We start from the raw sequence: 22,085 nt of genomic DNA on the forward strand, positions 1-22,085 counted from the left end.
GTTTTCTTAAGGTACTCCCATGATTGGCATTATTGCTGATACTTCTACTGACGTAAAATACATGCAAGGATGGAACACATCTAAGAGCTGACCGCAGCTGTACAGGCTGCAGGGAAAGAAAGATGGCCGTGAACGGGGTTAAAGAAAGCCAGCTTTATCGCCATAAATGGGCATAAGTGCAAAACTCCTGGGAGATTCAGACACATTAAGCAGAAGCATTCCACAGCATAATGACTTAAAAGTATATTGCACACAGAAGGAAAGGATGTCCACACACAGTCCCATTGGCAGCCTTGCCATGACACCAAACCCAAGTAACTCCAATGCTTGCTGAGCTTGCCAAAGAAACCAGATGCAAACAGTGGAAAAAGATCTTCCAAAATTTGACATCTGGGTCTTGGGAATGCCATCTGAGCTGGAAGGCAAGAAAGGAAGAATGGCGCAATGCGGTGACCTGAAATAAATCAGAGCCACACCACTGCTGTTTAAAGAAATTCCGCTAAAGAACAGTGGAATAGAACTACTAACAAAATAATTTCCTCCAAATAGTAATGTATAAACAAAACAATTAATGCCAAGTTAAGGCCTTTGAAGGTCTAGATTTGTTAGTATAGAGAAGCAAAGAAAACATATCTGTGAGCCCATGAAGGTTCACGCAAGAACACAACTTCTGGCTGAAAACCAGAAGCAATTTAACTTGGAACAACTTTATTTTCTTGATCCTGGACATAACACATGCTAGCTGAGCTCCTGAAGTAAGTTAAACCATTTCTAGACCGTTGCTCAAGAGAACCCAATTGTGTTCTTTACTGCACTTGACTGCAGCTGCCATTTTGCAATGCAGAAATTCCCTTTCTACTGGGATGTACTGAGTGTGAATTACGAACACAGCATGAATCCCCATCCTTGCTTCTTACATTTCCGTCTAACTGTAATTATATAGACATTATATTAGGCTCATATGGTAGGGTTTGGGAAGCAGGGAAGCTGCAGCGTGACCTCTGTGAGCGGTGCCCAGAAGTGCCCCACATCAGCAGAGCAGTTGCAGCTGCTCCAAAGGGACCCACCACTGCCAGAGCTGCACCAAGAGCAGCAGGTGTGTTCTGAGAGAGTGGATTTAAGGAAGGGAACACCACTGTGCTACAGCAGATCTCCCCATGTGGCCACAGAGGAGCCCACGGGGCTGTGGTGGCTGAGGCCTGGAGGAGGCACAGGCCGTGGGTACTCGGGCTGGAGCTGCAGCCTGTGGAGAGGGGCAGCAGTGGGGCAGGAGGGCTGGGGGAGCTGCCGCCTGTGGGGACCATGTGGGGCAGTGCCTGAAGGGTGGGCCCCATGGTACAGAGCCCCGTTGGGGCAGTGCTGGGAGAGCTGCAGCCCATGGGAAGCCCAAGCGGGATCAGTTTGGGAAGGACGGTGCTGTGGGAGGGACCCACGTGAAGCGGGGGCTGAGAGCTGGCCATGGAGAAGTGGAAGAGATGAAGAGGTATGGACTGACTGCAACCCCCACTGCCCCTTTCCCTGTGCTGCCTGGAGGGAGGAGGGAGAGAAAGGTGGATGGGGAGAAGGTGGTTTAGTTTACTCTTAGCTACTACTGCTCTAGTCTGTTCGTAACAGGCAGTACGTTACAATTAATCTTCCTATGCTGAATCTGTCTTGCCTGTGATGGTAATTTGTGAGCAATCTTCCTGTCCTTATCTCAACCCATGAGCCCTCTTTCATCGTATTTTCCTCCCCTCTTCCTTTATGGGGAGGGAGGGAGTGCTTGCAGTGGAGTTTAGCTGCCCATCTGTGTGAAGCCACCACAGACATAAAAAATATGCTCGTAGAACTCTTGTGCACATATGCATAGCTGTTACAGAAAAGACATTGGTTTCTCCAAAATATGTTTTGTTGCAGTGAGTAACATCTGGTGCCTAGAGCCACTGATAACAACCTAAGAATGGCTAAAAAATAGGTGGGTAAAAATCCTGAACCACATCTTGTTTATTATTCACAGCAGCCTGAAATTCCTCTCCTAGCCGAGCACCCTCAGTAATACATCCTGGAGTGCCTCTCTAGCTTTGGCAGCGTCTGCTTATTTTTGAAGACTTACCTTTGCAATTACATAAAGGGCTTAACAAGGACACACATTAGCAATTTAAAATAAGAACTGCAGTTGAAATGTATTTTTAGAAAAATCAGCTGAACAATAGGGCCTGTGCATTTGTTTCAAGATTAGGATTGTGGAGCGATTGGAATTATTTCCAGAGCCCTAGGAAATCTGCCCTGCACTACACGTTCTTCACAAAGAAATTATCCCTAACCGTAGCTTATGTCAGCTGCTAAAATTATAATGTGCCTGGTTACCCTCAGTTTTGTAGAAGCCATTATTCACTAATATTAAACGTTACACTCTTTTTTTCTTGGATATCTGACCTGCTCACCTTCTGCCAAGAATTCCGAGTTAATGTCTGCTACCCAAAATTATTTTATTAAAGAATGTTTTTTTGGCAGGTTTTTTTTTTTTCTTTTTCTTTTTTCTTTTCTTTTCATGCAGGAAAATATGCTGGAAAAGATTAATACTACTTGGAAATGATCTTTTCATGAGCAATACTTGGCACTCACTGTTTAAGTCTTTCTGAGAGCTGCAAATTAACAAAAAGAAATAGGATACAGACAGAAAACAGAACATGAGCAATGGAAAGAGGAACTTAGAAAAAATCTTTTGAAAACAAGATCTGAAATAATCCCCCTTTTTCACTTGCTCTGTGTAAATAGGCTGACAATTACAAACAAATGTCAACACAGACCTAGCACTTTAATGCAACTATGGGCAAGATTTGAAGTAACTTAGGAAGGTAACTGCAAGAAAAAACAAATAATCCTAAAATCAATGCAATGCTGTTATTATAGAATGGCTTGAGTTGGAAGGGATCCCAAGGATCACCAACTTCCAACTCCCCCGCCACAGGCAGGGCCACCAACCCCCAAATCTAATACTAGACCAGGCTGCCCAGGGCCCCATCCAACCTGGCCTTGAATACCTCCAGGGATGAGGCATCCACAGCCTCTCTGGGCAGCCTGTGCCAGCGCCTCACCACTCTCTTAATTTCAGCCCTATTCAAGGAATCAAACATGCGAAGAGTTATGCAACATTGGAAGGATCCCTTTCATGCAAGAGACCTTCACAGTCCTACACACTTTTCATTTTTTTCTGTAAGCTATGTTCTTTTTTTTATCAGTTGTAATATACACCTGCAAGCAGCGTCAAGCAGGACACCGTGGCTGACACAGAGTGGGCACTCAGGAACCTCAGCTCTGGGATGGTTTCTGCTGATGGCCACTACACATGGAGTTCTAACGGAGCTGTGCTAGAGACGTGAACCGGTGTGATGTATAACTGCAAAACTGCAGCACTGCAAGTACAGCTTCTTTCACTGGGTCTGGCGAACTATCAGGAAAAGCACTGCACAGACAAATACGTAACGCATTGCTGGTTTTACTAAGCAAAGCCATCTTGACCTAAAGATATTTTCCTTCCCCCCAGCATCCAATTTTCTTAATATCCCTATACTGCTGTGATACTGTAATTATGTAAGCTATAAAGATCAGGACATCAGATGATCAGAACAAAAACATGGGCTAGGGAATAAACTTACAAAGGTTTATTTGCATAACTTCCAATTGCTGTGTTTGCTCAGCGTCTGAGATCCAGCACTGCACAGCACCTTTCAGGCCAAAGAAAAATGAAAATAGCCAAGTTTTTAAACTGTTCTCTCAACAGACCTAGAAGGAAATACCAAGTAAGCAGAAGGCAAAGAAACAAGATGCTCAGTGTGTTCTTTTCCTTCATAAGAACTTAGAACATTCTACACAAAGTATTGCTTTTCTTTTGCGACATTTATATGGCTACTATTACGCAACAGGGGTGAATGAGACAGAGAAAGAAGTTTCAAAGGGACAGCTTGATCAAACAGAACACTCAGCATTATTGTTTATACATGCGCATGTAACATAGATGTCTGGTCACAAAACTTGAAGCCTGTGCACAGAAACGCACATAAAAATCATACAGCTTACTGCATCCTCCTGGAAATACAACCAGAACCAAGCATGGCAAAACAAATAACTTCTGTAGCTGTAAGAGCATTTTTCCCTCTGCATCATGGAATTAGGATTTTGGGAAGCTGGCCATCAAATACTGCTCGTCTGTATTCACTGTTCTATGAAAAGAAGTGCACAACGGGATGTGGGTTAACAGAACATTCCGTACAATACGGAAGTGTTGTGAGCTTATCTTCATGATTGCCCATCTCTAAACTTAAAGGTATTTATCTCTAACCTAGCAGCTTCATCTTTTGCAAGATTATGGCTTGGATAATTATAAAACAAATGTTTTGGAAGTGCAGCTCAATAAAGCTGGTTGTCTTATAATGCTGATCCTGATTTTCTTAAAATCTGCTTAGTATTTGCAAAGAGAATAAATGATGACTAACAGAGTGAGAAACTGTGCATAACATAGTTCGTATTCAAAAAATGGACTTGTCTCTTCAGCAGTCATTCGTCCTCCGACTACCAAATATAATTTCATATTCAGAATCAGTGTTGTTTGTGAAATCATACGGTAACTTCCTTCCTAATCTAAAAGAAATACAGAAGGCAGGAGAGAAATTAAAATAAAAAACAGTGGCAATTTAGTGAAAACCTCTGTACCTTTTTGAAAGTAGTTTTCCTTACTACATTCATATCTTGCAGGGGAAGGTTATATACATTACGTTGCAGTACAAGCAACGTATGGAAACAGACAGTTTCTCATTAGATAGGAATGTTAATTCTTTTATGCAAACCCAAACTGGTTTTGTCAGTTTTCTCAAGCACTGCTATCCAAAATCCACTATAACACATATTTCACTCCTGCAACAACACCGTGGCTTTTATGTATCTCAAGTAATTCAAGAAAGGTCACAAACACTGGCTCTATAACCAACTTCCAGTTGATTGGATTTGTACCATAAGCGTAAATAGAGCTGCATGCCCGCAAATCAGATCCGTGCTAAACCAAGACAATTAAAAATGGATTTTGTATTGCTCCAAAGCCTACAATCGTATCACTGAAAAGGTGAAAGATTCCTGCAGTTAGTCTTCACGTTTGTTCCTGAATAATAAATACCATCAGGATCTCATTCATACTGCATTTAGATATATTAATATGTTCAACCACTATATAATTGCCTACAAATTCACAAGTGGTACCTAAAATAACTGCAAAATACTGTTAATTACTGTATAACCACAATTCTTTCTCCAGAGGATTTAAATATATTTTAGGACTATCACCTTTTTACTGTATATAGAATTAACTTCATTTTCAAACAAGAAAATAAAGGCACAAAAACTTCAAGGCCGGATTCAAACACCAATTTTCATGTATTTCTTTAAAAATTGCATTCCTTCCTTTAATCATTTATCCAGCTGTACTAGCAAAAAGCACCCGTGCAAATAGGAGCTAAGCAAATACACACGAATGCTGCTGAGTTTTGTCTATGAACTACAATTACTGCACATCACAGGCAGAATATATGTGGTCCCAGAGTCTGTGGCAATACGCATGCAGACAAAAATAATACAGCCACAGATGGTTACTGGAACAGTACTAAAATGTGTATTTTATCTTTGGGTGGCAGGGTGTCATTTCAAGGATATACTTGTTCCTCCACAAACAAAAGGTATCCTTCCTTACCACTAGAGCACAGCTATGTACGCAGCTTCAAAAGCATTCCAGCGACTATAGTGTTCAACAGCACCTTTATGTATAGGTACTTCAAGAGACCTTTGAAGCTTCTCAGTTTTGAGAAGGAGGCTGGGCTAGTTGAACCTGAGCCAGAAATTACCCTTGCAATAAAGAAAGCTGACAGCATCCTGAGCAGCGCTGTGAAAAGTGTTGCCAGAAGGTTGATGGAGGTGATCCCTGCCCTCCCCTCAGCACTGGTGTGACACACATGGATTGCTGGCTTCAGTTCTGGAGGAACACTGGAAAAAGTCCAGTGAAAAGCCACAAAGATAACAAGTGGAGTTGAGCATGTCGTGTATGAGGAAAGGATGAGGCAGCTGGGACTGCTCAGCTTACAGCAGGTAAACTTAGGGGCTTCTTATCCATGTGCATAAATGCCTGAGAGGTACAAAGAGGATGGAGATTTCAGTGGTGCCCAGTGACAGGACAAGAGGAAAAGGGCACAAATTGAAATACACATGAAATGCCATTTAAATATAATCCCTACCCCTCCCTCTGTTTTTTTTTGTTTTTTTTTTTTCAAATGTCAAGGTGACCAAATATTGGAACAGGCTGCTCAAGGAGGTTACGGACTCTCCATAGAATCACAGAATCACCAAGGTTGGAAAAGACCTACAAGATCATCCAGTCCGACCATTCACCAATCGTTCTCACTGAACTATGTCCCTCAACACAACGTCCAAATGTTCCTTGAGCACCTCCAGCGTTGGTGACTCCACCACCTCTCTGGGCAGCCCATTTCAGCGCCTGACCACTCTTTCAGAAAAGTAGTATTTCCTAACATCCATCTTTGCAGTTAGTCAAAATCCAACTGGGCACAGCCCTGAGCAACTTGCTCACACCGACCATGGTATGAGCAGGGCAGTTGGACTAGATGACCTCCAGAGGTCATCTCCCCAACCTTAAGTATTCTCGTACCATGTGCTGGACAATGTGCAGCCTGAACTTTCTTCTAAACTAACCAGTGAGAGGAGAAGAAGAGAGGAGAGAAATACGGAAAAATCATTATTCACAGACACTATTAACAGTTCACACTGTATTTTTTTATTAACACATTAGCCAAGTGCCTTTATTGACCAAGTGCCTCATTCTTCTCATGAATTATTCTTCTAAGAGTATATTTTAATAATTTAAGCAAAACCTATGCACTTTATATTCCTCTTCTACCTAGCAGCGACCTTCCTATGCAAAGGAAGCAGTTAGTTTTGAAGCAAATTTAGCTGACCTATATAGACCAATATTTTATGCCATGCTTAAGCTGAATTGTTTTCATACGCCTTTCACATCTGTGACTCAGGAACTCTGTGCTATAACAATTATTTAAGATATACCGCACACAGAAAAAAATATGGACTTCAGAGAAAAAATTATGCACATATATACTAAAAATTGCTGCATGAAGCACAAATTGGAAAGAACAGAATATTCAATTTCTGTTCTGAGAATGTACTTTTACAAACTGTGATATTTTGTTTACAATTTGTATGAAATTTCTTTGTTTAAAGACAGAATGAGTTATAAAGAAGATATTTTCTTTCAAATTTTGTTGGTTCCTTTTCAAGAAATTGTAAATGGCATTGGAAAAAAATATAAGGTAGCACTATTCCAACTATTAGTACGTGACTGGTCAAGGTCACAGTGCTGAAATCCCAGAAGCTTCTGAATAGCCATGTCACTTATAATTCCAGAAGACAGAATGAGAGTAACATGCACTAGATGTGGCTAACAGAAAGGGCCCTTGCTTGCACATTTTTAACTCTAAAAGGAATTTGTGCCGTGATTCACACAAACACATCATGTTCTATGTGCCCTTTGAGCCTATGCTTAAAACCTAGGAGAAAATCTTATCTTCTAGAAAAATCTGTCAAACATCAACCAATCAACCAACATCAGTGCAATGCTGTCATCCTGAATCTACAGGGGAAAGCAACTACATTACTAGGTTAATTCATATGGCTGGGAAGAAAACAAATGACAATACTGAAGTATAATGGTAAACTGTCCCAAGTCAGCTGCTAAAAATTTACTGACATGTTTTTAGTACAAGCATCCAGAAAGCATTTTTATTATTTTGGACATGGTACTGATTGTGGACTGATGGACTGAGGAAAAGTTTATCAAGTGTATGTCATAAAACATGGAAAAATTCAAACTCAACAGTGAAAGTATGAGTGAAAATGGAAACTTATGCAATCTTAACTCTAACAAGGCACTGCCAGACATCTACCACAAAAAATGTCCTATAGGAGAGCAGTAGAAGCCACAGACAGATGGAGAGCTGATAAGATTTGCTGGTGCAAGATACATGTAAGCGGTACAAAAGGAACACAGTTCAAACAATTGATCAATCCATCAAAATACTAAATTTGAAAAGCTTTAATAATGAATTGGCAGACTGGACTGGGTAGGGAAGGTAATTAATTGTGGCATTTGACTCTACGATAGGATTTGTCACTCACAACAGATGGCAGCATAGTTTGGAATAAAAGGAACATCATGATTCAATGTGTCTTGCTTTAGCCATTTACCCCTCTTCAATCCTCTCTGAGGTTGTTACTGTATACTGGTTACTGCCCTTCATTCTGAAAGACAAATAACTATCTGCTTCTGTTTCGGGCAGACAAAGCAGAATGGGTATCTCTGTATTCTAAATTCAGTATGGTTTTGTAGAACCGCAGTCCTCCATTCTGAAAACAATCCACAGGACTCTATCAGTGGTGAGGATGGCTGCTGGCAAAAGTATGCTTCTCAGGAGTTTGAAGAGGTGCAAACCTGAGCCTCTATAATTTAGATGGCAGAACAGGGCCTTTGGTATAGCTTGTTTTGCTTTTGCCAACACACATAATTTGTTGGTATAAATATATCCACCATAGGAACATTTTGTGTGCTTTTACTTTCATGCTGGTAGAATGCCCACAGTGCAGACATCACCTAAGCCTGACTTCAGTAACTGAGGCCAACATTTTCACCTGGACGTGGACTCTGAATCAAGACACCTTCAAATAAATAGAATTCAATTTGTAGAAGTTTGACTTCTGGAAGTACTTGGCACTTTGAAGTATTTGGCCACTTCAAACTGTGCTCCAAAAAGTGCGCATTAAAAAAGAACTAAGCCGAACATTGCAGGATCTGTTTTCTGGATAAGAATTAACCATCTGAAACAGAAACTAGCCACTCAGCTTCTTTATAGCTCAAAAGAGGTGCACACATTTAACTGCCACACAAGTGAAAACACTTTGCCACCTCAGTGGTAGAATTCCTATGCTATCAACAGAGAGACCTTAAATGAAAAATATGCCTGAGGTACTGCTTCTTTTTCCGGGCATAGACAAGACCTGAAAGAGACACTTATGTGAAAAGGCATTTATTTATTTATTTTAATACAGCTGCGCAATTGCAGCCATAACTGGTCCAAGTCCTATCTGAAGGGATGTGACTCCACTGTCAATAGAGCAACCATCTTCACCGGCTCTGCGTCTCCAGCAGCGGGGGACTCGAAGCACAGAGTCTCCCTGGCTGTGTTTTTCTCTTTTAAACCCCATGATCAGTCACTGTAACTCCTACAGTGTCAGCTGCAAATGCACTCAAGGATCATTTTATATTTCCTTCCAGGTCACTAATAAAGCTATTGAGTAGTGTCATGCCAAGAACAGATTCCTGTGAGTTTGCACTAGAAGCAACCTTGGAGATAAATATTCCCCACCTCCAATTGCTTTACAAGATGTTTTTGTTAGATTTCAATCCACTCGATAACCTTGGATTACACTGATTTTACGCATTGTTATTTTGTTTTATTTATAAACACAGCGTGTCAACAACAATACAAAAAAGCTATAAAGCAGTCTAAGTATATTATTGTCAGCACAATTATCTTTGTCATTGTATTTTGTGATCTTGCAAAAAACTAGTACCTAGTTTGTTTGGTAAGATCTGTTATTCACACAAACTTGCTGGCTGGTATTATGCATGCTGTCATCTCTTAATTTTTTGTTGGAGGTATCTAGTTTCAGCCTTCCAATGATTTTACTTGACCTACAGTTACCTGGATCATCTTGTTTAACCTTTAAAAATTCTGGCACAACATTTGTTCTTTCCAGTTCACTGGAACTCCTCTTAGTACGCCAGGATTTGTTAAAGAGCAACAATAATGGCTTAGACAGTTCAACTCTATTAATACTCTCCTGTGCAAGTTTTGTAGTCTGACAGAGAATTAAGAAGGAAAATATAATTACTGAGCTTCACTTCTAACTTCAATTCGAGATGTGATGAATTTCTATCAGAATGACCTGAGAGCATTTTCATAATGAAGTATGAAAGCACCCATCAGTATTCTTGCAATGATAATGTTTCAAATAATCTCAAGTGCTTCTGTGCCTTCCAGCTGAAAAATACTTGAAATATTGTAGATATAGTTTGCTTTTTACACTGTTTTTCTGCCATATACATATCTTTCTTTTTGTCATTTCTCTCTTCCTCCCACTATCTGCCCATATCTTATGAGAAAGCCTAGAAATTTTACAGGATGAGATTAAAGAACAGATACCCCTCCCCCCCCCCCCCCCCCCCCCCCAAAAAAAAGGGAAACTGAACATTTTTATGGTCCTGTAAGCTACTTTTATGGCTATGCTTAATATAATTTTTTGAGGCTTGAGGTTCAGCTAATGTAAACATAATTAATCTAATAGCCTTGTTTTTGGCAAACTCCTTTAACTATAGGGGTTTGAACTTAAATTGTATTTAAATACTAGCCCTATAAATTCTTATTACTTCCGAAGATTATTGATTCAGAATACCCTTCATCTGCTGTCTCATCTCATAGCATTTATGACAGCTGCTCCGAAAGTAATGCCTCTTATTTTATTACATTGGCCCACAACATCAGGTGTTGGTGGTATGGCAGTAGCGGTTGAACCTTCCTGCCAATATCCCACTACATTTTGTCGTCACACAACAGATGGCGGCAGAGGGGCAGCCTGACAAAACGGTGTCTGACAGAAGTGCAGATGAAGTTAAGATGTGTCCAGAATTGCACCTGTTGCCAATCATTCACACTTGCTGAACATTCATGGAGACCGAACAGTGGATGTCAGCACGATGAGGTGGTGGGCAGTGGCAATGTTAACATGAAAGACAAGCCACAATGCAGACAGCCATGCAAATTGGTGGATTATGACCAGGGAACTGTGCATGAACTTGAATATTGGCTTCAATATACAGGAGACAATGGTGGCAGTGTTCGAGTACTGCAAAGTTTGTGTCAGTAGAGCCCATGAATGTTCACACAGGAACAGAAAGAACACTGTATACAAGTTTCTCAGGACTTACTGAACCAATATGAGGCTGAAAGTGACAGTTTCCTGGATTGTATCACTGCTGGTAACTAGATGTGGTATCACCACTACAAACCAGAGTCAAAGGGGCAGTCTGTGGAGTGGTGACGTGAATTCCTCATCGAAGAAAAAGTTCAAGACACAGCCCTCAGCAGGTAGAGTGATGTGCACTATCTTTGGGGATAGGAATGCTGTGATTCTTCTGGGTTTCCTGGAGCTCAGGCAAACCATCAAGTCTAGCCACTACATCATGATACTGATTAAGCTGAAGGCTTGAACTTTCAGAGTCAGGCCAGGGAAGAAGACAATCTTTCTCCTGCAATACCATTTTAAAGATTGTAAAGAACATTACCAATGTTGGCTGGACTTCCCTACCATACCTACCATACAGTCTGGATTTGGCACTTATGATTTTCATCTGTTTGGTCCAATGAAAGATGGACTGCGTGGGCAACATTTTCCTAGGAACCACAGTACCACAGCAGCTGTGAAACAGTTGGTCACCTCCACTGGTGTAGGTTTTTACAAGCATAGTATGCAGGCTCTTGTTCATTGCTGTCCTAAATGCATAGCTAATAGCTATAGTGAAAAATAATGTTTTGTAGCTGAGAATTTGCTCTATCAAATAGTGTTATTGTGCTCTTTATAGCTGTTCTAGTCTCCAAGGAGATACACAGCAGGCATTACTTTCAGAGTGACCTACATATATTACCAGGTGGAAAGGCGAGATGTTACAGAATAATTTCTTTTTTGTTACTCTATCTGAAAATAAAGATATAAAAATCTGCACTGAAAAACCATGAGAGTATGAATGAAGATTTAAAATGAGTTCAAGAAGCTCTACCAATACATTAGTGGATTCTTCATTGCTTATAGCTCTTATTTGCTAAACAGAATTACTTGCAAACTGTAAGGCATATCTATTAAAGCGATACCTAGCATCTGGATTTCAATATGCTCAATGTGAAGCATATTTGAATATTTCTTCATGTACTTAACCTTAATTTCTACTCTTTTATATGGATAAAACACAATAAAAACAGTGTAAACACAATGTTTCTGTGCATGTCTTTAGTTCGAGTGAGTTAAGTAAGAAAAGCATTTGTCCCTTTACATAAGAAGTTACGAGCAGTAAAAATTGCAATTAAACTGAAGATTTGTATGTAAAATTCTCCCTAAAATGGCAAAAGTTACAGTTCACTTGTGGGAGAGGTGTCATCTGAAATAACTTCCTGACATTTGGCTGACATCACCATTCTTGAATGACTTTTTAAAGCCTTTTTTCTCAATCATTACACAATACTAATCCATCTACTGACCCATCAAAAGGAAAAGTTACTGTATTAATGTGCCATTATGTAGAATCTCCTATAATACAAATATAACAATGTAGGACAATTTTAGGATTCTTTAGGCTCTGACTATGCCTGTGCGACACTTTAATGCTTAAAAGCATTTTCCAGTGAAGCATCCACTAGCTTATTTTTAAAAATAAACAACTTCTGGGTGAAATTTCAGTTTTGCTAGTCCCTATCTTTCCTTCATCTAATTGCATGCTACAGCTTTTTTTTTTTTTTTTTGATAAGCTGAGGTATTCAAGAGAAGAATACAATGTGAGAAAACAGCTGCCAACACAGGCCAGCACTGTTATCTCAAAGCAATCTTTTAAAGACCAAATTCGGAAAAAGTATTATTAATCATTTTTTCAATTTCAGGGGAAATCCCTTGCATGGCGAGTTGGACTACCAGGATTGAAATAGCTTTGAAAAGAGAAAAACAAGTCAAAACATCTTGTTTAATGAACCCTAGTTTTAATGACCAAGAGAAGCAGGCTGAGCCAGTAACTTTTTCTTGCTGGGAATTTGACCATCTATTGAAGATGCATCCGAAGTTCGGAGGGCTTATTCCAAAGTTGGCTTTATGTCTTCTGATAGGCGGACATGCAGGTTTTGCATTTCTCTCACAAGTGTTTATTTTTCCTCACACTTGAAACATCAACATTTCAGTTCAACATTCAGCCAACATTTCAGTCAATTCTACAACAGAGGTTAATTGGGTTTCTGTCTATAAATCCTTTGTTAGTGTTTTTCACCTCCCCTATCATCTCTGCTTTAAAAGAATATTCTTATTGGCGAATAGAACTGCGACTCCTTGCAAAGAGTGGACACAAGACTATGAAAACAAAATAGACATTAAATATTAAAGTTTCATTTCATTTTTTTTTCCTGAGGAAAGATGCACCTTTCCTTCCAAAAGGCCTGCTTTCATTTTTTTTCCTTTCCCTATGATGACGAAAGAGTACCATGAACACTTAGCAGTACCACAAGGAAACGATACTAAGACAGAGCCATGCTCACAAGGAAAAGAGATGTCGCCTGCAAAGCTCACTTTGCATATATAATTACTGTAATGAAATTCTAAATCATCAGATATTTGCACCCAGTTTTCCATTTATGAGATCAACATACAACCAATATAAAATGAATTTATACAATCCCTGTTTATTTAATAAGCATCTGACAGAACAATTTCAAATAGCCAAGAAAAACGATACAAAATCAATGTGCTTTGTGCTGGTGCTGCCAAAAATGATGTTGGCTCTGATGATACTATTCTACAAAAACATCTGTTAACACAGTGTTATTTATTTCCTTGTTTTGCCTAACTTAAACGTTTAATTTGTATGTGTGCACGTCTGCACTTATATTATGCTTTGGACCATGGTTCCAAAGAAATACAGGTTTGTGCAAGGAATATGTAGTCCAACTGAAACACTCAACAAACATTCCTAAAACAAGACCATGTAAAAAGCCAATTTTCCCATTTCATTTATGACTTGGAGTTTTGATGAAATACAGGAAACTTACCTGATTCCTGGAGATAGCGATACACCAAGAAATTCACTTCGTCACTGGTTATGCTCATCTTAGCCCAACCTCAATATGATGAGGTTTATGAGAAGTGTGATCCACGCTCTGTTCAAAAGGAAAGAAAATAACAGATTTTGTTTTATTTTGATTTATTATTGAAGTTGTTATCAAAACAGATGTGAGATTTGTTAAGGCATTTAAAGGTCTCATCATTAGTGCTGTTATATCCCCATGGGAGGCACCCATTAAATACTGTGAATCAAGTACTCAAGATGTATGATACTTTTTATTACAATTAAAGAGCAGTGCTTAATATATACAAGAATCCAAGAGGGCATTTTAAATCTTGAAAGCCTTTGCAAATGTTAACTCTGTTACCTCAGTGGCTTTATTACTGGTTCTCCGAGCACTCTTTGTTACTGTAAGGGTATTGCCTTTTCAGAGTTGCTAGCAATTACTCACATAAAACATACCAATCATAACTCTTTGCAGCCCCGAATTTGTCATTTAGGTTTCTGTCCAGTAGTTCACCCACTTAATAGAAAAGTTCTTTCCTTACAAAAACTAAGTTATGCAGAGGACATAAATATAGTTCCCATAAAACAGAACCAACCTAAATTTAAGATGAAATTACAAATTTTATTACAGGGGTGTGCATGTGAGAGAGAGGCGAGGAGGGAGAATGCAGTATACCTTGTGCCAACAAGGAATACAAATATCCTGGCATTATAAAAATGTATAATGTTATAATGTCTCTGCTGATTACTAGTGAGCAAGAATTAAACTTCAGTTATTCACTTAAGCAATCCTAACCTTTAGGATGACAGTTTTACACTACTACTTTGGGCGTGCACTGCGATAATAAATATATTTATTTTGAACATTTTCCATTAAATCTTGCTTCATTTCTGCTTGGGAATCTGCGTTAAGAAGTTTGGTTTCCAAAGCTGTAAGTGCTCCTCAGACATAACCTTTGTGGCTCTATCAGGAACACTAGACCTATACCGAGTGATGTAAAGATTTGGACATAGAAATGCACGCTACACACTTGGCTGCAAATTATAAATGAAACACCACAGGCATGTGCTTTTTGTTTCAATTTCCCGTATGTCTCTTCTTGGCAAGCAGAAAGGTCTTTGTTCATTGGGAACCTCTTCAGCTATTCCCGTTGCCTGAATTAACACCTGCTACTGCGGGCAGTGCTCATCAGATACAAGTCTTCCCTGCTGCTCATTTCAACCAGCAGGTCACTTCTGACTGTAACAGATGCCTCTGCGTATTTACAGAAATTGAAGTCTTTTGAACCCTGTTTAAGACTTTAATTCTCCTGGACTTCTAGATTTCCTCAGTGGCTCAGATGCTGTTTTTTTTTGTTTGTTTGTTTGTTTTTTTCCATAAGAAATCACACCTTGGTAAGCTGGGAGACACCTTCCTCAAGCTATCCAGTCTTTATTATTATAGCTTGGAGTAGAAAATATTGATAGTCTCAGACTCCCAGCTGGGGAAATTTCATCTACTGTTAGGGCTCTGAGGGAAGGCAATGCCAGCTGCACCCAACCAGCTCTGTCACCGATGTCATGTTTCCCGCTGGAAAGTCATTCGGTGCCCCCTCTCCTCAATCCCTCATCCGTATCATGACATTTCTCTGCCACAATCAGGAGACTGAAAGCACTCATAGCTGCAGGGGGGTTAGTTATCAAGGTGGCATTGCCTTCAGCTACAGACAGGCCCACCCTTTCTGCAAGTGGAAAGGCAACCACAGGTAGCAAAAGAGACACTTACAGGCATGAATAGCAGGCAGAGAAAGCACTTCAGGAAGATGGGTGGGTGGCAGCTTTTAAATATCACTTGACGTACTTGGTAATGAATAAATAATAAATCACCATGCCTCTTTCTGCACAGTCATCGCCATTACACGACGAACAAAGAAGATGTACCTTGCAAAAGGCGAGACCATTTTCATCCCTGACTATTTAAAATACATACATATCACTGCTACGGCCGTGGTAACAGTAAAGCAAGGCATTTTGATAGCAATGGGCTTAAAAAAAAAATACCCGACGTAACATTTAAAAAAGTACTTTAAAAATAGCGGTTTCGGTATTCGGTGGTAGGAAAGTTGGTAAAGTTGAAACCTCTTACAAAAATTCAGTTTCAGCAATGACGTACTTTGTGGTCAAATGAACTTTATTAAAAGAAAAAAAAATATCAAGAAACTACAAACGCTGTTTCCGGATGCATCCTGATAATTCGAGCCATTCAGATGGTATTTCCCACATACAGAGGATTGCTTTGGGAAAGGAAAGGAAAAGGAGGGGTGTTGGGTTTTGTTTTTCCGTTCAATGAGTTAAAACCAGAGAAAATGAGCCTGTCTGCAAACTAAACAGTTTGACAGCCACGGAAAAGTCTCCACAGCAGCCACCTTTGTATCAGAATCCCAAACACACCGAGGAGCTGGATTTACAATGCATTTTCCCTGAAGTCAGTCAACAGGAATTACTTTGACATATGTGTCGGATCATATCTTTATACAGACTGTTACCATGCCATAAATAACCAGACGATCCCTGCTCATATATTCAAGGTTTCTTTTCTCTCTGAGACGCCAGTGCACAATCAGATACACAACTGCAAAGCTTTTACCCGTCCAGAATTATACAAAGACCTTGGCTTTGACCCAGAGAATTCTATTCATTAGAGATTTGGCTGAGCTTTGAAAGACCATACTCAATTTCATTAATGCTCTTCCTGATTTCCCTTCGTCCTTAAGGATAAACACCTCAAATAAAACAGACCACAGAAAACATGGTGAAGAGGAGAGGAACACACATCCCCTTTGGGTGCCTCTACATCTGATTCACAAGAGGCAAACAACCAGACACCCATCAATACCATTTTTAATGCAGAAATGCAAATCTCTACAGAAAATCACAGAAACCCTTAGTTATCATTGTGATAGAATTATTTCTGCTAAGTGACAGTCTCCTCTTGCTACCGGAGACTGCTATAATTGAGATTAATATTTTTTTTTAATAAAGCATTGCTTAGAAATGAGACATTTTGCATTCCAACAAGCAATAACATCTTAATTCTTCACAATGACAAAAGGAATTACAAAGAACATTCAAAGTTTTCAACCTTTTTTTACTTGAAACATTTTTTTTCCTGTATCCTTTATTATACATTAGGGCAATTTCTACGTACTCCAACCTTGCCTTAGAAACCTGGGCTATGACCCTGCAGGTATTTGGGTATGTCAAATACAGGAAGAGAACCTACTAAGCATATGGAATTCCCAATGCATTATGGACCCCAAACACTCAAAACCCCTGAATGGATGCTAAGAATAAGCAAAACCAAATTCACCACTGCTTTATATAAACGCTAAGCTCTCAGTTCTGCAGAGATAGGTTGGCGGAGACGCTTTGGGTTCAGGCACACCACCACTATGCTCCTACACTTCCTTGGCCTGGTGTCAGCCTGCAGCAGCAGCACACTGCCTGTGCTCAGGGTGAGCAAGCAGGTTCATCCCCTGGAGTCAGTCAGTCAGTCAACACTGGGCCTGATTTGGCTCTGTGCGCTGGACTGCCTCTCCTCCCAGATTTGACCTTCCTGGAGCACCAGGAATCCTAATGGATTAATACTAAATGGGCCATGCTGTGATTGAAGAAGGCAGCCTGGGAAACAGCTCTGCTCCGGCACCGCACCGTCCAGGTCCCCCAGGCTGCCCATTTGCATTATCTTCCCCTACTCCTATCAAGCAGCTATGTTTCCTTCTTCTGGTGTATTTTAGCACTGTTGCCATAAACATGAGAGATTTGGCCGAAGAATCATGTGAAAATAAATTTTAATCTTTAAAATACCATATAGAGATGCAGCTCCACTCTCTCCTCTGCAGATCACAGGCCCTGAAAGCCGCTTCCTGGCCCTCAGGCATACCTCTGCACAGGGTTGCAGAGGCCATTCCAGGAAAGCAGCTCACCTTCGCCACCTGTGACTGCACTGCTATCCGCAGGGACTTACCGGTCAGCCCTCCCCTCAGGAAGACGGAAACAGGGCAGACATTTAGGGAAAACACCTAAACTCAAACCTTGACCTCAAACCTAAATAGGAAACTGCATGCTTCCTATTTCTGCATCCAGCCCTCCTGACAGAAATTCATCAGGCTGCCAGCCAGGTCCTCACATTACCCTCTGAGAACCTGTGAGCTCCAGTCAGCTCTAACTGAATGCCCAGTAGCCTTTAGCCTCCTGGAGGCTTTTTTTCATTACTGTTAAATAAACACACTCCACACCCCAAGATGTTTTGTTAATCTCCTGAAGGGGTTACACTATATACCTACTTACTCAACAAGGCTAGGCTAAAATGTCTCTTCCCAACAAAAGTTTTAATGACCGCAATAAAACAGAGGAAAAAAGAGAAATTGTGTATTTTCTTTGTGATAAAAACAACAACAACAACAGACCCACACCAAAAGCCAGGCAAAAACAAGAGGTTTCATTAAAATGAAAACATTCCAGAAAGTTCAAATATTGAGTGTTGCCAAACTGTTGCATGGGAACTGGAGTTCCTGCCCTTGTGCTCTCATTTTCTTGTCCAAGATGGCTCCGGGCACAAAGCTGCACCTCTTGAGAGCCAGAGCAGCCGCCCGTGTCACAGCGGCGCATCTGAAGGCACTGTGGCAGCACAGCCAAATCAGGAGGTTACTGTTTTGCATATGCTCCGTAGTTTAATGAAAAACATCATTTCCCAAAGCCAGAAATCACTTCTCACAAAGCGACCTACTCAGTCAATCTCAGTGCCTTGTGCTGAAAAACACATTCACCAGAAACTCTCAGTGGGCCTTGCACTTTGTGTATCTATGCTTGGCTTCACCAAGCAGCCAGAACACAGGCAGCAGGCAGCAGCTCTTCCCCAAAGGCTGACAAGCTCTCTTTGGCCCGCACCACTGCATTCCTCAGTCTTGTCTTTTATTGCAGCCGCCTCCTCCTCCAGAGGAATTCCAGTATGTTTCCTTCCCAAAATGCCCAAACAGAACTTTGGGAGAGGAACAGAGCGCACACAACCCTCTCTCTCTCCTTGCAGCCTTTCTAGCCATTTCAAGAAGCTATAGAGGAAAACATCTTTTCTTTGCCACCATCCTGACACGGGAGTGATACAGTTTCATTCCTGCTGATGACCAGGTGCAGAGCACACAGGACAATTCTTTCCCAACTTCACCTGTGCTACTCATCAAAACAATAGGCAGCCCTGTTCACAGTGCAGCTTGCGTGTGCATGACTTCCAGGCTCCTCCTCTCTGAAGACTGAACTTGACATAACCTTCCTTTAAAAAAACACAACATAAAGGAAGAGCAGTTGTTCCTCCTAGAGATCAGGCACTTCAAAATCCAAATCAAGTCCCGTTGACAGTAAGCTGCGCCACCTCCTTTCTTAATGAGGAGTCAAATAATTAACTATCCTCAGTCCAAACGACCACCTTGGGCCACTCTAGTTATTCAACAACAAAAACGAGGCAATTCAAAATTCATCCTCTCCTAGGATCTTTCATAGGTGCTCACAGATGTCTTTGCATCACTTACATTTAATATTGATGGATCTTCTTCACAAATGCAACACCAATTTTTTTTCTTTTTCTTTTTCTTTCCGGGGGAATAAAGCCTGAGACAGAACAGAAGAGGATCCTCCTCAGAGATCTCTCAGTGCTCTGTACAGTGTGTGTTGCTGCATCCCGAGCAATGCTGTTGACATTTACAGCAGCTAAGTAAAAGCACGGACCTTAGAGAGAAAAGACAACAAGCTTGCCAGAAAACCCGAACGGCCAAATGTTCTGGCTGGCTCTTCCTCTTCTTTTTTAAAGTCTATTTATTTACATTGACCTTGTGTTGATTTTAAAATGGCCACGCTAAACCAAAACAAACGCAGGAAGCTCCAGCTCATCCCCATTCACACTGTTGCCTGAAGATCACATTCTTATGAGAAGAAGAAACAACCGCATCTACCTCAGACCTTCACAAAAAATGGTACTGATAAAAACAAGGTCTGGCTTGAATCTTGACAAGTTAGGATATCTGCTACAATTAATCACCGAATTCAACCATATCAGAGTGCAAAACCTGGTGCCAAGTGAAGAAAGTGGAGGAATGACAATTACGTGCACGTGGCAATGATTAATGAAATGCAGTTCTGTCTTGAAGAGGTCACTCTTGTTGAATCAAATGTTGTGTGAGCTAATCTGACAAAAATGGAATTTTCATCTGAATAAAAGCATCCATCAAAATAAAACAAAACCTTTGACCAGTAAGTTCAGTATCCAGTGTTGTACTTATACAACTGTGCATTGGAATGAGCACGTCTCTTATCTCAAAGCATAGCTGTGCCTACTGTATTTATCCTTTTAAGAATCTGCAAGTAAATCAACGAAATGATTGCCCTGTCTTGGAAAAATAATTAAAGAGAATTATAGATCATCTATTATTATTTTTTTTAAATGTAAATCAAACCTAATACAAATATACTAATAAAAACAGGTTGGCCAATTACACATTTTGGTGGACTGCAGAATGTTTCATTTCAGCATTAAAATAACTTTTCTTCAGATCACAAATTACACGTCAAACTGAAAAGCCATTCGGAATCAAAACTTTATCTATTTATTAAAAAAACAAAAAACAAAAACCAACAAAGATATTCCAGCAATTTCTAAGCACTATTCAACCATTTTTCAATTAACCAACAATTTTTCAGCACAAAATAATTGTCAACAGAAGACAAGCCTTTCATCACCAAATTCCCAGTGAACTCCATTCCTCTATCAAAAGACTTAGAATTGTGCATCAGCTCTTTCATGCTTATAGTCTAGTTTGATCAGGTTATTTTTCAGTTCTCAGCCGGTTCACTTAATTACATCAGCCTCCAGCATTTCACTTCTAAGAGTGGATCTTTTCCAACTCCTTTTGCCGTAGAGCAAAATGGTTTTTCCTGTATTGATTTTTCCTTTTTGGCACTTGGCTAAGGGGGAAAGAAAAAAAAAAAAGCAAACAAAACCAACTGCTCTTCTTAATTAGCACAATTGTGTTCTACCTCTTTTATAGCTTAGTTCTAAGAAGAGGCAATTTCAATATTTTTTTTTCCCTCTTCCTCAATAAATTTGATGTTTACAATAGTATGTTATACGGAAAGCACGGGGAAGCCAAAAATAAGATTGAGAGGAGAGAAAAGGTTGTTAGTTCTCAATCTTGCAAATGAAATGATATGAAATATAATGTTTTTCATTTTGTTTAAGAGGGAATTACAGACGCTTAAGAAATAAAAACACATGATCGGTGTGACTGGTTTGAGACTCAAGACATCTCATCACTCCTGAACAACTTCAGACATCTGGGGATCCTGCCAGGAAAAAGAACTAATATTTTCTTCCTCATAAGAGCACAAAACTGTAATCTGGACGAACTGGAGGATGTGTCCATATATGTCAAGTCAATTAGACTAAAATACTTGATCAACTAGCTGTACGCTTAACTGTGTGTATGTGCAATCCCATGTACGTAATGTGACCAGAAATTAGTTTTAAATCTTAGTAATTGTGCTACATGTTCAAAACAGGTAACGAAGACTAAAGCCTTAAACAAATTACACAGTTACTCTACACGATGACACAACTACTCTACAGATATTTGCTTTTCTTGATTTTCGGCAAGTAGAACAGTGTATTAATAGTATCTAAAATTTCGCTTTTCACCAGATTTACCTGAATTCTTTTCATACCTCAGGAAAAAAAAAAAAAAAAGGAAAAAAGTGCAAACATTGAGATCTCAATTTTTCAGCAGTACTTTACATTCACAGAGTACTGAGTGAAAAGGAGTATGATGGGAAGAGCCCTTGCCAGAACTGGCTGTAACTGTTTCATTTTCTTTCTGTATCCTCAGATGTGATTAAAATGACACAAATGAATTTTTAGAACAAACTTCCCCTCACATATTTAGAAAAAGGACAGTTTCTTTTTTCCGCTGCCAGGAATTTCTCTAATACCTAAAAAAGTACACTAAAATGTCAATTTGAGGTATCTGAGTCCTAAGCTTGCCTTTAAGTATGGATGCAAACAAGCACCCAACTG

General features: G+C 39.9%; 1 protein-coding gene across 19 annotated transcripts in view; it reads right to left on the reverse strand.

The window, feature by feature from the left end:
• The window catches only part of TBL1X (transducin beta like 1X-linked), a 199,945-nt gene that overhangs the window by 42,987 nt on the left and 134,873 nt on the right, over nt 1–22,085 (reverse strand). For 18 of the 19 annotated variants that reach the window (XM_015273692.4, XM_015273683.4, XM_040700983.2 and 15 more), the window contains one exon: nt 13,968–14,075. In XM_015273692.4, the coding sequence (XP_015129178.1) occupies nt 13,968–14,025 (58 nt within the window). In that variant the 5' untranslated portion in view covers nt 14,026–14,075. Of the gene's footprint in view, nt 1–13,967; nt 14,076–15,752; nt 21,845–22,085 lie in introns of those variants that run through there. The other variant, XM_046942639.1, reaches the window with a different exon arrangement.

The sequence above is a fragment of the Gallus gallus genome, chromosome 1, assembly GCF_016699485.2.
Source record: "Gallus gallus isolate bGalGal1 chromosome 1, bGalGal1.mat.broiler.GRCg7b, whole genome shotgun sequence".
Lineage (NCBI taxonomy): Eukaryota > Metazoa > Chordata > Aves > Galliformes > Phasianidae > Gallus > Gallus gallus.